At 42.4% G+C, this 23,271-nt stretch overlaps 1 protein-coding gene across 1 annotated transcript in view; it reads right to left on the bottom strand.

The window, feature by feature from the left end:
• Positions 1 to 9,765: 9,765 nt before the first annotated feature.
• The window catches only part of POU6F2 (POU class 6 homeobox 2), a 408,842-nt gene continuing 395,336 nt past the window's right edge, over positions 9,766 to 23,271 (bottom strand). The window contains exons 8-10 of the mRNA XM_070425191.1: positions 21,395 to 21,563; positions 14,526 to 14,694; positions 9,766 to 11,154 (exon numbers count right to left, since the gene is read on the bottom strand). Coding sequence (XP_070281292.1) covers positions 10,650 to 11,154; positions 14,526 to 14,694; positions 21,395 to 21,563 — 843 coding nt within the window. The 3' untranslated portion in view covers positions 9,766 to 10,649. The remainder of the gene's footprint in view (positions 11,155 to 14,525; positions 14,695 to 21,394; positions 21,564 to 23,271) is intronic.

Genomic DNA, 23,271 nt, shown 5'->3' with positions numbered 1-23,271 from the left:
GCTGCTTTTCTGGGCTGTGGCCCACCCACTGCTTCTTCTGACCTGGCAGTTTGCCTAAGGCCCTGAGTTCTTCCACCCCACTCAGACTTGCTCACTTTACTTTTGCTTCTTCTCATAAATACTCCCTCCAACCCTGGATGGGCACTTTAGCATGTTTTCTCTTCCTCATTCCCATCATTCCTGCCACAGGAAAGCAGGTCAAGAATTTGGACTTAGTATTTGGAGATGAGGCAAGAAATGGCAGAAGACTATATTTAACAGCATTTATTTTCTTTGTGGAGTGGGAGGCAAACTCAGTGCCCAGAGGTAGGGGAAAGATTAAGAAGAGCACTCAAGTGTAACCTAGGTCACTCTAACTCTATATATCTTTCATTAGGTCTAGCAGCCCTTCAAAAAGCCCCACAAGTATTTCAAGAGTTACAGGCTAAGAAAAGGAAGGAACCAAGGAGGCTGGGAAGCCAAGGGTATAGCTAAGGCCCCGCTGCTGAAGTATTTGGTTAGGGAGATGCCTCTGGAGCCACTGGCTCTTTGTACCTCCTTTGCTGGCTCTTAGCTCTGCCTCCATCAAAGGGTCTAACAGTCGTTATATCTCTAAGTTACTCCTTCAAGATCCGAAGTCCCAAATGAGAGCATCTGAGCCACCTTGCCTGGCCCAAGCATCCACACCCTATAGCTACCAGAAAGTGGGGGAGAGGAAGTAACCTCTGAGCTCTACGGTGAGGAGAAATTTTCTAAAGAGGAAAAAAGCTTTGAATGGGTGTAGCAAGAAATGACACATACCCACCGGGGACTTAAATGGACTTCTCAGAATCCTGGCCGATGGAAAGGAGCAGCATGCACTTGGGGGAGTTAGGTCTGTCTCCTCATCTGCACTGGGGAGGGCTGGTAGGAGGACTCATTCAGCCTCTCTGAGGCTCAGTTTTCTTATCTGATAAATCAGTGGCTTCTTGATTTTGAATTATTTTTTCTTTGTCAAGTAAAGTATAATATTGCTTAAAACAACTATTTTAATACTAAAAATTAGGAAGAACATTATCTCAGAGTACTAATTGATTCTTTAAGTTGAGTTAGGTTTTAGGAAAACTTCTTTGGCTTTTTTTCTAACTTTACTTGGACCAGTGAAAGACTGGCTCTACACCACGGGTTAGTGTTTGGAAATAGTCAATCTTAACAGCTTTACCAAGATTATAATTCTAGATTTCTGAAGGCTGGAGAGAGGGATTTTTGCATAGGTTTGTCATTGGCATTGCAAGCTTTTCCTTTCTGAAGCCCATGCAAACCTTGTTTGGATGACCCTCAGTGGAAGGCAAAGTCTACCTGTAAATGTGCATTTAAAAAACTCTCAAGTGACAAGAGGAAGCCTTTGGGACAAGAACAATTTACCTCTTTATGTTGCTTAATGTTACTATTACAGAGGTACCCAGAGACCTTGGCAGTGAGTACACTTTTATAAATCTTAAAAACCAATCAACTGATCAATATGTAGGGAGGGCAGGTAGAAGTGCTCACTTAAAGGACTAAATGTCTGGCCCAGCATGGCCTTTCTCATTATTGAGAAGACATTGATAATGGGGATATGCAAAGGATCATAAAGATGACTCTTGTCTCTCCTCCCACTCTTTTCAAAATCATTCATTTTGAAGGCCGCTGGGATCAAGGGAACTGAATATGCATATTTTGAAGGAAAGAGACCATTGCTGTATCTATAAATAGCGAGGAGTAATAATGGAAGGAAAAGAGACAAGTTATCAACTGTGGTTAAAAGTATAGAAAGAATAATGGGTTTCATCAGAATACTGGAAACTTCTCAGTTATGAGGATCTAACTTCCTAACAACAGGGGGAGTAGGGAGACGTTTGTAGACAGATGTCCCTCTCTGGGTGTTCAGAGCCAAGAAGATGAAAAACGAAAAGGTTTAGTACAGAGAACAGTATCCCTTCACCAGGGGCTTTGTATGGTCTTAGTGGTTTGATTTTTCAGCTCTAAGATCTACAATTCTATTTTTCTTTGTATATTTTCTGTCGACTCATTTTGCGTTCTTTATTTCTTCCCCCCCCTTGTCCTCCTGTGCCTGTGGTTGTCTCTTTTTAAAATTTTATCTTGTGAGTCCAGTTTGCTTTCCTCTTTGTGCTGATCCTTTTGGTTCATTGAATGCATGTCCATGTTATTTCTTCTTAGGTTTTTCCTTCCAACTCTCTTTTGCTGGCATGGATTCTAGGCTATTTGAACACAATCACTACCTTTTAAAAGAAATCTTTCCTTTACTCACTTTCTTAGCCAAGTTGCCTATTGCTGCTCTGCAAATCTCATGACAAACAACAATAGGTCAGTCATATTGTCTTTGCACATAAAGGATGTCTTGTTTTGTTTTTTATATGTGGGTACATTTATTCTGGGACTGTGAGGTAAAACAAAATAAAACTGATTTCTAAACAAACACCAGCATTTACTTACAAAAACAAAAACAACAAAAACCCAAACTATCTCTCCCAATAGTCTCTTTATGCTACTGTCAAAGGTAAAAAAACCCCAAAACATTAAAAACAAAACAAAACAGCTCTGGATTCCTCTTTTGAAATTGCCCTTAGAGCTTATCTACAAATCACACCAGAAAAGTAGCTTCATTGCTTATTAATCACTTCTTGTTATTTGACAAAAATTATATTACTTAGCATTATCAACCCAGCTTACTTAGTTAAATCTGTTTCGTATAGGATGATATGAAAAACATTTGACAACACAGGTTGATTAGAACAGATGCTGGTTATGACCAATAGGCATACCTATAGTGATGTATATATCTGAACATCAGTTCTGCTTTATGCTATCTCAAAACATTTTTTAAAATAAAATTTCACTTTGATATTTTGAACACCCAGAGAGGGACATCTGTCTACAAATCTCTCCCTACTCCCCCTGTTGTTAGGAACTTTGATATTTTTTGCCTTTCCAGTGTCCAATTCTAGCTGCTGTATTGGGGGTAATCTCCACTGTGTGCGGCCTTCATGCTGTAGTGGCTGGAATTCACTCTCTTGCTACTGACAGTAAAAGGCCCAAGATTTTTCTCTCCCCACTCCCTGGCTTCCAGGCTCTGTGTGGCAGAGTCTTGGCTAATTAGATCCTCTGTTTAGCAAATTCAAATAAGACAAAGGGATTCTTATGTTTCTTCAAGATGGAAGCAGCATCAAGTCATGGGTAATGGCAATGGTGTCTGAGGGTGGTAGCTGAAGAATCTTAGCTAAATTATTTCTACTAAACAAATAATTGTCCTTCCTGCTTCTTAGTCCGCAGTTCCTATCCATTTTCTTAGCCTGACCATTTGGACAATTTCAAATCGCTGAGGTCCTAGTTCCCTCTCAATAAGTCGTCCTGTTTAATCTAAGAAAGTTATAGATGATTTCTTTAACTTGTGATGAAGACATCCACTCAGGAGCTGCAAAATGTTGGCCTTCAATTTTGAGAGCAAGCAGATATTTTATTAAGTGACCAAATCAATACGAGAAACACCTTGGTGGACTGGGATGTGGGCCCAAACTAACGAGATGGAATTAAACAGGAATGCATACAAAATCCTGCATTTGGATTAAAAACATAAATTAATTTTATGAGGTGAAATATGACAACAGCAGTTCATGTGACTGCTCTGTGGTCTTATCTTGACTTACAGCTCAATGTGAGAGATCCTTGAGGTGACAGGATCACCAAACAACCATCATTAGGGAAAGAAGGTGGTCCTAGGAATCTTATATTTGCTTCTGGGTATTTATTCCTTCTGAAACCAAATTAATTTTTAGAACATTCAGTCTGTCTAACTTCCTATTATAATTTTTCTAGCTCTAGTAAACAGCTCAAGTGCCCAATAGTAGATGAGTGGGTACAAAAGCTGGGATACTATGCAGCTATAAAAAAGAAGGATCTCTTACTCTTTGAGACAACATGGATGGACCTGGAGATTATTATGCTAAGCAAAATAGGCCAGCCAGAGAAAAACAAATATGATCTCATTCATATGTGGAACCTAATGAGCAAAATAAACTGGTGAACAAAATAGGTTCAGAGACATGGAAGCAAGGCACAGACTGACAGATCTCAGAGAAAAGTGGTGGGGGGGAGGGTGGAGGAGATATAGCAAAGAACTTCAATGAATATATGCATAGCCTATGGACACAGACAATAATGAGGTTGAAGGCCTTGGGTGGGGCAAGGGCTGGGTTGAGAGAGGCAAAGTGGGGGTGGGGGGAATGATGGACATCTGTAATAGTCTCAACAATAAAAATAAATTAAACAAACAACAACAAAAGAAGTACAAATTGGTAATCACAAGAGTCCTGGGGATGTAAAGCACGGTTTAGGGAGTACAGTCAGTAATACAATAACTATGTATGGTGCCAGGTGGGTATTGGAAATATTGGGAGGACCACTTTGTAAAGCATATGGTTGTCTAATCACTGTGCTGTACACTTGAAACCAATATAAAATAATATTGACTTTAAACTGTAATTGAAAAATAAAATTTAAAAAATTTAAAAGGGCAAAAAAAGATAAAGAGAGAAGTAGAAAGCCAGGGACGAGGGAGAGGAGAAGCATGTTTAGATAGATTTTCACTCAATACACTAGAAGCCTCTTCAGATGTCTTCTTCCCCTGACCAGGACTTTCCTCATGGTCCAGCAGATAAGCCAAATGGGTCAGAAGGGCTGCTTGCTTGGACAATGGATGAGCAGTCCAGACCTGCTTGGGTTAGTAAGGGAGCTGGTTTCATCTACTTTGTGACCGATTGCTTTTGAACTCTTTCCAACCATAGATTTTTTTTTATTAAACTTATCAACCATTGTCTCGCTATATTTGCCATTAAATAGATTATATGTATATGGTTGGCTTCGTGGAAAATTATTATTGGAATGGCTTTTGGAATCATTTAAAACAGATACTGCTGATTGACTTGTAAACCTAGGCTACTTCTAACCATTCATTTACTGTTTCGAAGTCAGCCTCAGAACTGCTTCTCATCATTTTAATTCGGAAATTGATTTTATTTGTGAAATGTTGTAGTACCAGAAACATGAGATAATTTTAATTTCTGGAGAAATATTACTGGTTTTTGCATAGTGAATATGAGTTGTTTGAAGGCAAGGATTCATTTTTTAAAAATTTTTATTTCTGGGTCCCTAACACATAAAAGTTTCTGGCACATATGAAATGCTTAGCAAATATTTATGGAATATGAAACTAATTGATTAATGGCTATCTTTTAAAATTATTTTTATTTTTTAAATTTATTTCAGAGAGGGAAGAAAGGAGGGGGGAGGGATGGAGGGAGGGAGGGAGGTAGAGAGAGAGAGAGAGAGAGAGGAATATCGATGTAGGAGAGACACATGGATAGATCACCTCCCACACTCGCCCCCACTGGGGATCGAACTCACAGCCCAGGCATGTGCCCTGACTGGGAACTGAACCCAGACCTTCCACATGGGATGACACTCCAACCAACTGAGCCACACCTGCCAGGGCTGATGGCTATCTTTTTAAAAGAAGATATTTTAGGGTAATAATATATATTTATCATAGGCAGTACCTTCACCAGAATAATTGTAGAGTACTTTAGATGGAAAGAAAGCTTGAAAATGACTTGATTTTGCATTCTTCACCCATGAAAGTAGAAGCATCAGCATCTTTGTGCTCCTCTTAAAGTCAGCCTGGGAGCTTCCTGGCCACTTTCCTGGACCGTTTATAATGTATGGGCACTCAGATTTTTGGTCCCATTGCTTGCTCCAAAGCACTTGTTATCAATCATAATATGAAGTTGATATATGGGTCTCTATATAGCATGAGAAATATTTGCTAAAACTCACTAAAAGTATGAAGATTATGATCCTCATTAAAGACTTTTTTATTGGTATTTTTAGCAAGATGCTCCCATTTTACTTTTGAATTAGCAAATTATTTAGCAACATTAACTCACCCCTCCCATTCACATTAAGCTTCAAGCAGGAGCATGTTTTAAATTCTAAATTTCCCAGAATATGTGATGACAGGCAATGCCAAGAGTAGCAAAACCTCTTTCCCACAGCAGAGTTCTCAACAACACCTGGCACACAGCTGGGTCTTAGTAGCCGACTGCCATGGCCCTGGGTTTGTCGCCTACTCGTTTGCCGTCTTCTGACTTTTCATTGCGACATCCTCCTTCATCCTTGTGGTCCGGTGCGGCTGTTATCATGAGGCCCCTTACCCTAGACCACAGACAGGGCTGGGCCTGTGATCCTGCACGGCCTATTCCATTAGACCATCCCCCAACACAGTGCTTAGCCTAACATACACTTTAGAGACAGATGTATGGCAACGTCTGGGGTCTTTGAGAAAGAAGCCAAGCAGGACAGGCTGATGGCGTCTTTGGAACCATTGTGTCCCGCTGGTCAGGTGGTCCACAATCAGACTCCCCAGTCAAGTCAAACAACCTCGTTTCTGTTTGTGTAACAAAGTTTGTGTTGGGTTTCTGTTACTTGCAACCAAAGGAGTCAGTCCTAATTCATATAGTATTTCGTTTAAAATAATCACATTAACCCCTTCCTTTCCTTAACATCTGGGGTTGTAACCTATTCTTATTTACATACCTACAATGTAAATGACCTATATGAGTTTAAGACACAGCTAGCCTAGAAGCTCATGTCAAACAATTCTTTATTTTTTATGGTACAAATTAAAAGTGACAGATCTGAAGCTGTTAAGAAATACACAAAGTGCAGCTTTACTGACCATACAGATATTGCTCTAGATTAAGTACAGTTTTGTCAGTTTTTTTTTTTTTTAACGTTAAGCAACCTGTGCAGATAAATCAGCTTTGGTTTCAATGTTAGAGCAAATAAGGAGCTTTTAAATATCCAGTTTGGCTTCTTGGTCACAAGTCCATCATGTCAACTTCTCATCATGATGATTTTTCAAAACAACCCAGTCTGTTTTCCTGTCCTCCAGCCTCTGCCTGCTCCAGGCAGGGGAGGCGGCTCCTTCGTGGTGCCTCATCAGGGACCCTGGTGACCAGTCTAGATCATAGCACGCAGGACAAAAAAAAATCACCCTCTTAACAACAATTAAGCAAATGTGCCTCACGTACCTTCAAGTTGAAGACAAACAAATCACATGACAAAAAAGCTCATTACAAAATGTTATCCAAACAGATTTTACAGTCAAACATTTAAATGAAAATCAATTTCCTTTTCTCCATTTGTTTAAGCTTGGTCATTAACTGGTACAAGTAGAGTGCTGAGGTAAAACATTGATGAACAGTTTGTACTTTTTTTTTTTCTTTTCTTAAAATAGGAACAGTTTAGTATTGCGAGATTGTCAGCAACATTTAGCCATATCTATACAATGTGCATATACCTACAAATATTGAGCTTTGGTCCAGCATAGAGAAGATGAGCAAAGGCATTTCGCAATTTCTTTTTGGTTATAGCTTGAGTTCTTTGATACGCCTCTACTTGTTTGTTTGTTTGTTTTTTCCTAGCTCCTTTTGCCTTTTTGTTTTCTCTTTTGGTGTGTGTGTGTTTGTGTGTGTGCGCGCACACACACACTTGAATGTGTATTTATGTGATTACAATCGTGAAACCAAAACCTTACAATGCAATTAAAACTCTCAACTGTTCAAAATGTTTTCTGGTTGAAAAAAACTCCCACAAAACAAGTGTAAAATATAACACCAGTTGTTCCTCTTTTTCATCAAACAATAGAGAAAATGAAGATGACAATAATTTAAAAATATGTAAGAAAAATATTGAAGCGTGAAATACAATCACATATGCCCAAAGTGGCTTTTATTTTTTGTTAGTGGCAACCTTTACCTTCAGTTCATGAAAACATATAAAACACTTAAATGCTATTGGCCTATGAAGTTGTTTATAAGTGAAAATAAGAAATGTCTTAATAAAATTAAGCAATAGGTGTGGTTCAGAAGACGTGTATACACAATATAATTGATATTATTAAGAATCTGTTCAGGCACCTTTTTATGCCTTGTAGCAAAAAATTTATCTGTAAAAAATCAATATAAGAAGCATTACAACACCTTATAAATAATTTATAAAACAATACAAAATTATAAAACTATAAAAAAATGAATGGGTTTACGACTGTGGGATAAATATATTTCTTTTATATTCCATTCTGGAAGACTACTTTTATTTTATATCTTCACTGTCCTCGTTGTACCCTCCCAATTATAGATCTTGAAACTGAGCAGGCCTTATGTCACTGCTGCTAGCACGTGTTTAAACATTGAGCATTCATCATATGTTATGTTATCTTGTTAAGTTTTCTTCGGGAGCTTTTCTTGGTGGAATTTGGAGCAGGTCTTGGAGAATACATAATCTGTTTAATCCATATACTTTTGGATTTCTGGGTTGTTGGTATTTGTACAGTTTTGGAGGTGGCGAAACGAGTACCATGATGTGATTACCATTGAAGATTGATCAGCTGTGGTCCAATTAGTATCAGACTGGCAAAATGGAAACACCTTTGCAAGTGACCGCTTCCACTTCCAGGCCTTTTCTTTTAAAGTTTCCTTGCTGGCGATGTCCCGATTGCTGCATGAATCATCCGGGGGAAGGGGGACAATGAAACCATTGCATTTACCCAACCAGCAAAGGGGCTACCAGAAGAGACGCAAACCTCATCAGGGAGGGAACATGGCATTTCTCATCAGTTGGGCAGCTTGAGGTGGGCTTTCTCTTTTTCCTTTTACAATTTACTTGTAGAGAGTGCATGGGCATGCTTATTAATGAATTATTCAGGAATATTTACATTTTACAGCAGGCATATTGATGGTTTCCTTTTCCCTGCTCCTTTAACGCAACACCTTTTGCCTGTACCTGTAGAGAACACCAGCCACAGGTTTCAAGTGCTCACGTGCACAGCCTCCTCCCATCTTGCTTTTCCCTCTGGCTTGTTAGGTCATTTTGGCCCACAGATGTTTTGAGTAACTTATTTTGAAAAATGGAATAATCCCTAAGTTTTAATAGTGAAGGCTATTCTGATGTGGCCGATAAGCCACTCTGTATTTTTCCTTTGAGAGGAGGCACTTCATTGTTAAAACTTCTTTTCCCCTCAAGAACCCAGAGCCCAATTCCAATGGTTTAAGTTTGTCTGCCAACTTTCTGCTCCATTTATATATTCCAAGAATAATTGACCACTTCCCCCACCCCCTGAAAAAAGTCTGCCATTGCTATTGGAATGAAAGAAGTAGCAGAAAAGGTGGGATTTACAGGCTACGTGATGGCCTTTAAAGATCCAGTCACTCTATCTTTCTTTTTGGCCTGTTTCCTTTGTGTGTGTTCATGTGGGTGTGTGCATGCTCCGTGTGTATGTTGACTGAAATCTTGAGACATTTCTTTGGCTATCAGACTTCTGAGAGAAATTGCTTTGCACAGAAGCAGAACACAGATGTAAGTATTGAACCAAATGTGCAGCTTATGTTTGCTTATATTACAAAATTAGTTTTGATCAGCTCTCCATGTACGTGGCCGACAGACTGAGAAAAAGCCCAAGCTCTGGTGTGGACAGTGAGCACAGTGACAGCTGATGCCATTGTTGACAGCTCATCGAGCAAAGCCCTAGTCATTCTGGAGCCTCGCCTGCATGTCACTAGGATCTGAGTGGAAGAGACACTGTTCCCACCCTGTGGCCTTCCAGTGGACTGGAGGCCACGTATGAGGGAGATGGGAGATGGAGGAACAAAGAGAAGTGCAAGCTCCATTTTCTTTTCTCAAACCCACAAGTCATAGTGAGAAGAAAGCAACAAATGCTTTGGCACACAAGCCAGGATGCCCCCCTCTCCCAACAACAGCAACAAAAAAGAAAAGAAAAGAAGAAAAAAGAAAAAAGAACCCTGTCCAGACAAAGTAAAAGCAAATAGTGAGCCTCACAGAATGGCTTCAACAATGGCACCCACTCCATAGGTGACAACAGATGGGAAAGATGGGAGAAATCAGCTTCCCAGGTTTCCAGTAAGTACAAACGTAAAACTTTGTAGCACAACTTGACACGCAGAGAAGAGCAGACTGACGATCGCATTGGCAATGACTTTGGTTAATAGGTTTCATAGTGAATCAGCACTTAGAACCTGAAAGAATGCAATCCTTCCTCCAGGTGGCAGGCTTGTATTCGCTTTGAACAGATCAAAGTTTTTGTTGGTATTTCTTGTTTGTGTGTGTGTGTTTTTTCGTGTTGTTGTTTTTTTTTTTGGTTTAGTTTTGTTTTTCTTTTTCCTTAAAATGTGTTCACATTTTCATACTATACAGAAAAAAGTATGTGGTTATTTGGTTCGCTTTTAGTCCATTAAAAAACTGGCTGTGGGGAGACAGGTGGGGGAGGGAACGAGCCTACCACACACCTGCAGTATGACGCATTCCTTGTTTAAAAATTTTCAGAAACAAATTCTTTTCTTTTCTTTTTTTGAAAACCAATGGACATGTATAAACCACTCTGTCCACTTGGTAGGCTTCTTAGTCTTTTACTGATAAGGAGGATGACGAGGGCTATTTTAAAATTTTATTTTTAATTTATTACGTATTTGTTTGTTTGTTTCTTTGTCTATTGGTGGAGTCCCAAGGATGGAGCTTAGTTTCTGCGGAGTTTGCCTCTGATTCTGGTGGGCGTCCCTTTAGGAGTTTTCTTCCAGAGAGTCTGTTAGGGGCTCCAGGGGGACAGCCGTGGCAGGCTCGTGCTGTTTTAAGCGTTTAATTGTGTTCTTCAGGGCTTGCCTCTTATTGCAGAACCAAACTCTAACTACCTCCCGGTCATAGTTCAGCTTTTCGGCAATTTCGGTCATTTCCTGCCCGGAGGGGTGTGTGTTCTTCTCAAAGTGGGCATTGAGGATCTCAAGGGCCTGGGGGGTGAAGGAGGTGCGCCGCTTGCGCTTTTTGGACGGTTCACTCCCGATAAACTCGGTCAGGTTCTGCATACCTGCTCGATGGCGGGCCTCAGCCTCAGCCATCCACCGCTCAAGCACCGGCTTGATCTTCTGGGCACTTTTAGGGGTGATGTCCAGCTTTTCAAACCTGGCAGGATACAAAAGGCCAGGGTTCAGTTTGGCTGTCAGACTGCTAGCTATAGTGTTCTCTTGGGCTTCCTGTGGTAGGAAAAAGTGGCTTCTCAGGATGGTGTGTCTGGGGGGAAAATTGAGAAAGAACAGTCTTAAACTGAGTCCTCTGCCAGGGTGGGCTCCTGCCTGCCTGCCTGACTGACTGGCAGAGCGAATTCACTCCAGATTCTCAGCCAGCTGCAAGGTAGCTGTGCCCGCTCAAGCCAGCACCCGCCCTCCCGCATGCCTCATGCCAGCGCATGCAGCCCACACACGCGGACACAGACCGGGGCGGGGGAGGTGGAGACAGCGCGACGCATGAGCCCTCACAATAGAAACGAAACAACTCCTAGATCTTTTCCCAGTAAACTTTCGAGATACAAGCTTTTATTTTCATCACACCACACCATTCCCCCAATCTTCAGAATTCCAAGGTAGAAATTAAAACCAGAAAGTGACATCAAAGACAACAGCTCTCACATTCTTTCATTTAAAATGACCCTTTTCATGTTTTCCTTAATTCCCCCATTCATTGGACTATAGAAATATCATATCTCTTATAACAGTTCGTGGTGGCAACTAGGACAAGTTTCTTGTACCACTCTCTCTTCAGCTCTGTGTCTCATTGTAATCTCTCTCTCTCCCCTTTCTCTCATTCTGTCTCTGTCTTCCACCCCAACCCTCTGGTAACAAACAACTTTCACCAGATGTATGTCAACATGTTCCCTTTTCAGGTCAGACATGACCTGTTGCTACTTTACTGCTGGACTCAAACTGCTGGACACACTGTAAGTACTATGAACACCCATCCCCGGATGTGCTCTGGCCACCTCGTGCCTTCCAAACCCTGCCCGGCATCAGTGTACTTTTGCACCAGGGCATCACGCTGCGTTTAGTGTGTGATATCTGCAACCTGTACTTGAATGACATTATTTTCTGTAAATGAGGGAGGCCTTCTGGACATCAATTGCCACCAGCAATTCTTTGCTACACTGACTAAAAAAACTATGAAGCATCTTGGAGAAAATTATGTAGAGTGCTTTAACATCTCGGTATAAGAGTTATACTCATTTTCAGTGAAATACACAAACAGACAGTTCCTCTTGTTTGTTTGTTTATTCTAAATCCAAATTCACGACCCTCTGATCTGACAGCTTTGGGCACACAGAATTCTCCTCTCTCTTTTAAACTTCAGGGCTGTTGGAAAACAGCTGTCGGATGGCGGAGTGCATCTTATTACGATAGTCTGTTTTCATAGAGCCAAAATGAACCTGCTTTCGTCAGTCAGAGAATGTTTTGTAAGGAATCTTGCAAAAGGACACAAAAGGACAAGCTTCCTTTACGTGCCATGATCTGATTTTTGGAGCTGCATTTTAGATATCCTATGTTGTGATAAATAGAGCAAATCGTATGAAATTTTAATGCAATTCTTATAGCATTCACTTCCAAGCATAGTTCAAGGAGTTATTTGTTTATTTTAGAAAAATAAAATACAACCTCAAGTCCTGGTCAGAGAGGGAGGAAGGACAGTTTGCTTTCAATAAAAATGAATTTAATGTTATTCAGTGAGCTCATCCCTTGTGGCAAGCTTCCCCAGCACTCTCATCGTCCTGTTAATTGCCACATCACTCATTTTCCCGTCATTCCCTAGAAAAGTCCTAAAGCTCACACTCTTTACAGCGCCATGGCACGGGGAGGAAGCCTATGATAGGGGTGTCCAGTCATATTGGTGGTGTTTTTTCCTCTGTGTCTCTAATTAGGAGGAACTTATCAAAACAGCACCTGGGAGTCCCTGCAGCAGAGAAGGGAGAAGTGACACCTGGGCACGCAGATTCCTTTCACCTTTAAATGAACTTGAATTGTTTCTATGTCAGATTTTGGTTTCTTTTAAGACTTTCTTTCTTTTCTTTTCTTTTTTTTTCATGGTAGCGAGCTCATAAAATCATCTCACTGAAATACCAGAAGCTACAGAAAGGCTAAAAAGTCAAGGCATCGACATATTCTTTTATACAACGAATTCCCAGGTCTCTGATCATTTCAGCCATAGCTTTATGGCCTCCCCCGGGGAAGACTTTAGACATCAACATATTTGATTGGGAATGCCCAAGAAACACTCCCTATGTCAGTGAAAACATTAGATAGCACTTAAGCCTATAAAAGGAAATCAGATTTTAGGGCTAAAAATAAGCCAAAGAGGACCTTAGTAACAATAGCAAATTGGCAACAACTTAAAAACCTGTGGCTGCCTTTATCGCAAGGCTGTCAAGATGAACCAAAATTAATGTTTCCCAACAGGGAGCAGCAGTATTCGTATCACTGATGCTGCTTGTTAGTGTTGATGCTCCTGTACATATTGTTTGGAATAACATATACAAGCCTTGAAACAAATTTCCCAGCAGCAGTCTCCTTGTGTAGACTGAATAAAGGTTATTTTCTACAGGGAGGTATCTTATAAGAAAAAACAGTAGGGGAGGCCATAGAAGTGAGAGGATCCTATGGAGCTTTTTGTATTTAACAACAATCAATGGGTTTTATGGAAAATCATTGAGCAAAATGTAAGCTGCAAGCTACTACCCCATACTGATGTTATTTATAACCTTAGTCTCAAACTGCAGGAAAAGCACACTTCCGTCCTTTGGGGAATACATTAAAAGTATAAAGAGCAGATAAAAAGACAGCATTTCATGGATCACCAAGAACAAAATCTACTTAAATGAGTTTAGAGTTGGTTTCTTGGCTGTTCCTGATGGAGGAGGACTCATAAGGCAGTGCCCAAGAGGAAAAAGCTCTTACCGAAGTGCCTTTGTTGCCTCATGCATAAACAGCGGATTAGTGCAACACACACATGCATGCGCGAGGCTGCTTCTGGCGGCTTGACCCAGATCAACTTGAACACAACCAAGGTTGGATTCTTTATTTATTTAAATTTTTTTTGGGGGGGTTGCGGGGGGTGGGCCAGATGAGGCCAGATTCTCAGTACCCCTTTTAGGTGCTTCTTTTTAAAAATGTGCTTTTAAACTGGTATCTGAGAAGGAGAGGTAAAAGCTCCTTTGAGGTCCCAAGGTGGTTCATTTGCTTTACGGTGAGTTTTCTTGGGAAATCCTGGCAGCCATCCCTTCACAGAAATGGTGGGGGCATGAGCCCCCACCGGGACTGGCAGCTTTCCATTTGCACCGACACCCACCTGCAGCCTGGAGGAGGCTGGGGTAGGGTATTTCCCAGGAGGCAGCCTTGGAGGTTGTCTGAGTTGACAGGAGTTACCAAGCCAGGGCCCGCAAGTCTGCGTCAGCACCTTCATTCCCATCGCTACCACCCATTTCAACACGGAGCCGCCCCACACTTTGTTCCCGCCCTGGACCCCTCCGGCTTTGCCCACCCGAAGAAGAAAAGCCGAGCTGCAAGGGCAGAGGAGGCCCAGGCCGGCGAGGAGAGGCGGAGCATGCGGGCGCGGGTTACCTGCAGATGGCTGACTGGCTGTACGCCGGGCCCTCTGTGGCACTGAGGGCCTGTCCCACCTGAGTCTGCGTCAGGCCCAGGGACAGGCGCCGGATTTTAAAAGCTTTGGCAAATTCTCGGATCTCCTCCAGATTAACCCCATCCACCTCACCCGCGGCCGTTTGGGGATCTGTAGAGATGTTTTTAAAAATAGGATCAATATGTCAGCATACATCCGAGTCACATCTGTTTCTTATGGTTTATGGGAAAATGGTCCTCTTTCAAGCAGAGCAGTGGGGAAACCAACATGGCATGATGTTCCCTTTGTCTCCCAGGCGAGGCACCCCAGCCCCCATCCTCAGCACCTCCACAAGTTATCCTTCAAGATATTCCTATCCCAGATAAAACCAAAGGTTGCTCACACTGCCACGTCCACAATACAAGAGCGTCTTCCTTAGGACTTAACAAAGAGCCAGGGCAGGAAGGCACCTGCTATGGGGGAGGCAACATAACTATGTCCAAATATTGTGCAAAAATATAAGATGGGCAAGGTTTCAATTTGAACTGTCTTAATTGGAATGTTGAGTGCTAAGAATTGCCCTTTGAAGAAAATAGTATTTTGTATTTTTCCTCCACTCGGTCACCAATGCAGCCAGGCTAACAGATGGTAAAATTGCCTAATTTCTCATGTTCACATTAACCCTTCGAAAGAGCATGCTTATGATGAAGCTGTGAGGATAATATATCCTCCCCCCACCAAGCAGTTTAGGGACCCTGCTGCCTTTGTCCCTGGAAAGGGCACATAATAAAAATGCGTACGGCGGGCAGGCTCCTTCGGTGCCAGATAACTCGGTCAATTAAGGACTTACCGAGGGAAATGACACAACAGCTGGAGAATGAAACTCCCCTCCCCTGGCGACTGATCCTGGATAAATGAAAGCACACACCAAGCAGGGGACAGCATGGGCTGGGGATGGTGGAAGATTTCAAAGTGCGGCTGGGCCCCGCCTGGAGCGAAGCCATTCTCCCTGCCTGGCGATTCCATTGTTCTCCACCTCATTTCTAGGGCGCAGGTGAAAAGTTTTTCTCGTCCTCTCTCTGCACAATAACCCATCCATTTCAATATCTTTGAGTACTTGTCTAAGGATTGTGGTGGACTATAGTATCCTTCTGGGCTCAGGGCTCTAAACACTCTTATCATGAAAAGAAAGAAATATTTGCATCCCAAGAGCCAATTTTTCTAGGACTGGATTAAATCCCACCAGCACAGCGGCCTGGCGCAGCTTGAAGGGTTTGCTAGGGATTCTGGGAGGTCTCATCCACACACAACAGCCTTGAACCCCTCCTCTAATTTCTTCCTTTAAAAAATTCCTAGAGCAGAAGTTAACAACGAGCAACTTTTCAGCAAATAAAACTCAGCTTTTCTGGTACTTACATATTTGTTTAATTACTTGCCAACATTTAAACATTGGGAAGTTTCTAAAAATAAAAAAAAAAAATCTAGATTTTTCATGTTCTTTTGAAACGTTAGAAGATTTGGCTGCACCAGGGCTACATTTGAACTTGGGAACAAGCCGTTGGCTGGAACCAACTCTGGCTGTCCCTCCCTCTCCTCCTCCTCCTCCTCCTCCTTCTCCTCTCCAAGCCCTTCTCAGACCTGCTGCCTTGCTGAGCCCATTTCGCAATGCCAAGGCGAGATTGGTGCTGGGTGGTGGTGGGGAAGGTGGAAAAGTCTTAGCACAAAGGTTCTGGCCCCCAAAGGCCACAGTATATACACAGAACAGGGGTGCGGTATATCTGTGGTATTAACATTTCATGGGGGAAGGAGGGCAATTAGGATAAAAAAAAGTGTAAAAAGGTTCTTTATGGGGTTGGGTGTGGGATGGGAGGATTATAGTAGAATAATCGTGGAAGCACTCTGGTTGGAACAGAGAAGGACACTTGTAAGAAATGGCCCAGTGAAGGAGGGGCCCGGCCTCTCTCCACGGGAGCAGGCGGAGGGGCTTTGCAGACCTGCAAGCGTGGGCAGTGGAGCTTCAAAACCGAGGGTGAGAGAATGGAAGCCAGAGACTTTCCTTGTGACAGAGTGGCTTGTAGGAAGGTGGTGGACTTAATTTGGCAGGTGTGAGAGTCACCTGGGGTCCAGGGATGTGCATTTTTAACACGTACCACAGGGGGTTCTGATGCAGCAGACCCCTGGACCGCACAGACAGAGGCCTTCTCTGTGGCTCTGTCATGACCAAGTCTGGGCATGGCATCTTCCGCATGTCACTGTCTTTTTTGAATCCTTTTGCCATTTTTATTCACCAGGTTCCACTCCCCAGAGAACTTGCTCTACCACTTGTATGTAAGGCTGGTGGGGCCAGAGGGAAGGGCTCCTGGTCAGGCACCCAGTCCTTGCTCTTCCCCATCCCAACCCCCACTGTATACAGCAAGTGGCAAACATCTGGGTGCCAGTGGGCTGGGGTGAGCAGTGTAGTCTGAAGTTGGGGAGAGAGTTTGTTTCTGAGCAAAGCTAAGTAGCCTGTGTGGGAAGTAAAGTTGTGCTTTCTATTAGGCCCATCTTTAGATCAATGGGAATCAGTTGAGTTCACCAGCAGGTGAAAGGTGGATCTTGAATCTGGAAGAATGTCCCTCAACTACTCCACACCCAGGGCCTGCACAGCCACCAGATTAGGCCATGCAGTACCAGGCTGGTTTTTGACTTGGGCTGAATTTTATGTAAATCTATTCAACCTTATTTCTCTCTCTTCCCCTGCTGCTTTTATCATTTGTCTCCTTACTAGTTCCTGGAGACCAGGAACTAAATCTGTGTGTGTGTGTGTGTGTGTGTGTGTGTGTGAGATTGTGCAGGTTGCTTTTTGCCAGATTACTGACAATAATCAGAGTTGGAAAGAAAGCTATGGACTCTCACCCCTGGTGCATTGAACAGTGTTGCTATCGAACTTGACTCTAAGGCTCACAGAGGTGGGCACCTGTCTCACTGAGCCCAATGGCTTCTGTGAGGCCCCACACAGGCATTTATTACACCTGAGACAGAATTCCTTCTTCCTTCTCTCACACGTTTTCCACTCTTGTCTTTTTCCGGGTTCTACTTAGTATGTAACTGATAAGATAGATTTCCTTGTGAAATTGAAACAGGGCGATGATCTATCGGACAAAGGCCCAGGGAGGAGAAATCAGTCTCACATTGTAAAATTTGTTGATTGCTGGAGATGACCTGGCTGGCTTTCTTTATATTAGTGCTCTTATCCATAAAATCAGATGGCAAAATGTCTTATTATGGTTTTGATCCATAGGTCTCAAGACCACAAAAGTCTCACCGTGCAAAGAAGGGGCCCGCCCTGGAAAGAAGGTGCCCACCCATGGACAATATTAGTTCTTCCCTGATCACCACATGTGTAACTTGTCTTCACACATTGTGAGAGTTCATTAGATGGTGTCTATAAGATTTTTTGAATTAATTAAAAGAGCTGAGGCTATCTTTTCTGATTCTGAAGTTTCTGTCTTAAACTCTTGAGGGTTTTTTTCTGCTGTTTGAATAGTTCCTCTTCCTTAAGGAATAAGGGGGTGGGCAAAAGGCAGTTTAGGATTACAAAAATACAAGAATAAACTCTTGTGTTTTGCATACGCACAACTGTAGATCTACATTTGCCCACCCCCGTATGCTTTTCTGATTGAGCAGGGAAATGAAAAAAAAAAAAAAAAAAATGAAGCCTTGTAAGTGGAAGCCCTCCCGGAATGTCGCCTCAGCTCTCAAATTCGCTCAGAGGTTGACATTCCACCCTGGCAGGTGTCAATCTGGCTTTCTGTCATTCATTCTCCTGGCGCTGGGAGGTTGTGTCAGTTTTAAGGATGAATCTGAGGCCATATTGATGGGACTTCAGAGGGAGCCCTCAGATCGTGCACAGGGTGGATTCAGCACCTCCAATCAGCTCTAGGACAACCTGCTCTGGGTTTCTCTGCACTGAAGAGGAAGTGGCACCTTTTATAGAAGTTTGCTCCAGATTAAGTCAGCCCAATATATTAATGACAGGGCCAGAAAGACTAGCAATGACTGCCAGGGTCCACCCTGAATCTTTCCCTTGTTAGAGGAGCCAGAAGATCAACTTATATGGGGTCTAACTGACTTGGAGATTTAGAATAAACTGGCATTGAAAATTGGCGGTGACTTGTAATATAGTGATGATGTTTCTCAAACTAATCTGGAATGCACGGGCTGAAAAGTAAAAAGATTTTTATGGGCGCTAAATGCAAATGGTGTGAAAATAAGCCTGCTCTGTAGAATCTGGGTGTGTGGTCACTGGGCCAATAATGAACTGAGTGCTCAGGACAGATGTTTTGTTTAGTTTTTAAAATCTAACTCCTTCCAACTGTTAGCCTGGGCATCCGTGTAAGGGGTTGTCAAGTGGGCTGTTGAATAATCACCACCTCTCAATATCACCCTTCTATAACCTCTGCTTGTGGAATTCTTATAGAAGAAATATGCATCTTTATAAAAGCTGCCAAGCATGAATTAACTGCCTTATGTAAACATCCATCTGCTTTTCAGTGCTATTCTCACTGCAAATAATGGACGTATTTACCAAATATTTCTGAGACATAAGAAACCATTTGGGAACATACAATGCAATTTGGGAGAACAGCTTACTTGCAATATGGTGACTTCATTGGGTTGTGGAAAATGATGTGAATTGTGATTATGTGAACCAGGGGTTCCTCTGTGCCAAAGCTGTCACCATGCATCTTTACGTTCGTTTTATAGTTTTGGTTTTTCTGGTATTGACTATCAGCGTTTTGTTGTCTAAGAATCAAGTTTACTGATCAGGGGTTCAAGACAAGTATACTAAAAAACCAAACCCGACAAAGAAGAAAAAATCCCAAATCTACCTATATTTAAACAGTACTGTTTAAATCAACCCAATTTGGGACATTTTCCAAGTCAATTGTTTGACTCTTCTAGACTTTCCAAAAGCCCTGCTTAGAGAAAGTATATTCACCTCTGACGACTGTAGAGACTGATCAAGGTCTAACATAGGGCAAGCTGTGTAGCTGCTGTGAACAGGTATTGTGCAGATGTCCTAATGAATGTGCATATCTGGTAATTCTGAGCCCAGATGTGGTGTTTTTTGCACATGAAGATCCCGTTATCATTGCTTACACATTAATTCTGCGTTCTTTTGCCTGGAGTGGGGAAGATTTTTTGTATGACTTGCCCACTTCATCTGGAACAATGATAGATTGTTGAACCCTTTGACTATCATATGGGGCTGTTCATTAACCAAGGTTTTGACCACAGGTTCAACTATGACCTTGCTTTTTGGAGTAATTTGTTGCTCCATTTACCATCCGAACTCAATTTAAGGATTAACTACTATAGCAAGTCCTTCCATTCTATCTCAGCTTCTAAAACTGAGATAACCATCTACTATATCTTCAGTGTCCCTATACATATGTTGATCATAGCATTCATTTTGCTTTGTTCTCTGTATTTTTTTGTAATCAGTTCCCTGGTGTATACATAGTGCTCAATAAATGTGTTTATTTTTCTGTAGGTTGACTGACCCTTTGTTTTCCCTGTAATTTAACTTACATAACAACTACATCTGAAGTATGGGGTTAGGGCTCCCTGCCATTAGCCTATGTGCAGATTAGGTGAATTTAATCTTGGACAAAAAGAATTTTAATTGTATATTTCATGCTTGATTATATATTTCATAATATGCAAGATGTCTAGTTTTTCTCTTCAAATTGGCTCAGAGAAAAGCTCTTATGTTTTAATTATAAGGCATGGGCCCAGGCTTTTAAAAAATATTCAAAGATATTCAGGTGATTTGCTATATTTTGTCATTCAAATTTCACTGGATAAAACTCATGTGTAAGCATTCTATCTTTTATAGCAGCTCTGGTGTATAGAATATATACAATCCATTGACTTAGACGTCTTGGGTTATCATCCTGGCTTTGTCACCCATTATATTGGTCATACAGGGTGCCAGGGTCTCTCAACTAAGACTGAATCTGGTTCCTCTGACATAAGATGGTCAAAATGGGTTGCACTTTTCAGGTTTTACTTGATGCTAGGTTCAATATCTAAAAAGGAGGACTTACAATACCTTGTGAGTATTAAAATGAGTAAATATTGAAAGTGCCTTGAAAATGCTACAAATGAAAGCTCAAACAGTAGTTTGAGAAATCACTCCATGTACTATTACTCATCAGAATATACTGCATGTGCTATTCATTCTGTAGTCGGGTTTTGAGACATAAGGGAATTAACTAAGTAACATGCTCAAAATATGTAGCACCTGTAAGTCCAGCGATAGCTCTAGCCCATCAGCTTCCCCCACATGCCACTGGAGGCAGCTCATTGTGCACACACAGCTACCCACCCTCAGGCACGCTCTCTTTTATTTCCTCTGCCACCTACAAATAGAATGGCAGGAGACTTCAAACACACAGAAAAGCATTTTGACCTGTGGGATCAGTGCCTGCTGTTGGTTATTTCAGTTCTGAGCTATATGGCGCATGCCCTGCAAGCTGATCAGTTCCTCCCTTCTGAAGTGGCAGGACTGACTCAGCACATCAGAAAGCACTTGAAATGGAAACCAGTCCCTACAGGTACTTATGGAGGGGGTGTGCTTCGCGGGCCTGCATCCCAAAGGAACCATCTGGCCCACGGCATGGACTTCATACAAATATTGGCTTAGCAGGGCCAGAAATTCCTCTTCGAGGTTGAGCTAATAAAAAAGAGAGAGGAAGGTAGAGTACGAGAGAGAGAGAGAGAGAGAGAGAGAGAAGAGAACAGAGGAGAGGAGAGGAGAGGAGAGCATTGCAAACAGGCATCAAGGAGGCCATTATGACTTAACTGAGCCAGAAAGGATACTTACTGCTGACTAACTGGCCCACGCTCAAAGCTGAAGAAGAGGAGGACGAGGAGGAGGAGGAAGAAGGCTGCCGGACAGGGCTTTGAGACATAGATGCTTGGCTGTGAGCCAGGTGCAGAAGATTGCCTTGGGAGGCTGCTTGACCCACTGACGTCTGGGAGGGTTGGTGGAGCTACACGGGAAGATGTAAAAAACACACAAATGAATGAAAAATTCGGAGGAAAATGCTAGGGACCAGAAGTTTCATCTGCGCTTGAATCATTTTATTTCCAAGAATATGTACTTCTTAGGAAGAGCGAACATCCTCCTACACAGCAGGCAGGATTTTTTTGGGGGATGTAATATGTTGCTGCTTGCTTGACAGGCATTTTATTAGTAATTCTAAATATATTATTAATTCCCTACTTGGCTCACCGGAGCACCCAATTTTCCACATTTCTTGAACACCGTGTATAGCTTTCTGCCCGTTCAAACAATTACAGCACATTTGACCGGCTGTGTAAGTACATGTAGATGAACTATAGTGCTTACAATCAACTTGGAATGCAAAACTCAGTTATAAAGGTCTGGCTGAGTCCAGCCAGTTGTCTTAGGTAACTGATGTTTTTAGGCAATTCCCAGTTTGATAAGGCTGACTGAATATGAGAACTTTCTGCTCTCCCAGACCAAGGAGTCTGGGTGTATTACTGTGGAGCCAGGAAAAAGGCTCTCTAATATCTGATAGAAAACTAAGAGAGAAATGGGGCAGTCAGGACAAAAATATCTATTAACATTTGTAGATCTCACTGGTCACCTTCCTACTCTCCGCCAGCACTCCGTTTAGGACTTTCATGCACTCTTTCATTTAATTCTCATGTCAGCCTGAAATTTTTTTGTTAATTCTCACCTGAGGATATTTTTTTCCATTGATTTTTAAGAGTGGCCCTAACCGGTTTGGCTCAGTGGATAGAGCGTCGGCCTGCGGACTGAAAGGTCCCGGGTTCGATTCCGGTCAAGGGCATATACCTGGGTTGCGGGCACATTCCCAGTAGGGGGCGTGCAGGAGGCAGCTGACTGATGTTTCTAACTCTCTATCCGTCTCCCTTCCTCTCTGTAAAAAATCAATAAAATATATTAAAAAAAAAAGAGTGAGTGGAAGGGAGGGGAGAGAGAGAGAGAGAGAGAGAGAGAGAGAGAGAAACATCAGTGTGAGAGAGACATATGGGTCAGTTGCCTCTCACACTCGTCCTGACCAGGACCGGGGATTGAACCTGCTGCCTTTCAGTATGCAGGCCGACACTCCAGCCACTGAGAAACACCGGCCAGGGTGTGGGTTATTGTTCTGACTGCTTTTTTTTTAATAAACAAGAAAGCTGAGGCACTGAGAGGTTAGAGGTGTTTTAGGTACATCCAGTAGGTGTGGAGGAGCTGGTCCCTGGATGACCTCTGACCCTGGGCTCAAGCTCTTAGTCACAAGTAAGAATTTACTTCATTTAAAAAATTCTGTGTGACTTAAGGAACTCTATTTTTATGTCCATTTATTCATGACTCCTTCACAGGTTATCAAAGGACTGTTGTTCTGAGAGGTGAGAAGAGCTCCGCTGAAGAGAGGAAGGAGAGAGGAAGGGGAAGTGAGTGCGGGTGCCAGGAACACTTAAGGCAGGGGAGGCATCTCTTTCGATCCGTGTCTTGCCCTCCTAGAAAGCTGACACAGAGGGCAGCCCAGGACCCCGAGCAGGTGCAGAAGAGGCCTCAGCAGGGGCCATCTGCCACCTTTGTTAGCTGGACACAGTGCTTTTTGGCTTACAAAGTGCTTTCATAGCCATCATCACACTCACAGGGAGATAGGAAGGTTTTTATGAAAGGAACTCAGCCTTGGGAGTAGAATCAGATCAGGCCCT

The sequence above is a fragment of the Myotis yumanensis genome, unplaced genomic scaffold, assembly GCF_028538775.1.
Source record: "Myotis yumanensis isolate MYYU_CA2020_CCGP unplaced genomic scaffold, mMyoYum1.0.hap1 SCAF_9, whole genome shotgun sequence".
Classification (NCBI taxonomy): domain Eukaryota; kingdom Metazoa; phylum Chordata; class Mammalia; order Chiroptera; family Vespertilionidae; genus Myotis; species Myotis yumanensis.
Note: the sequence above shows the minus strand (reverse complement) of the source record. Positions and strands in the feature narration are given on the sequence as shown.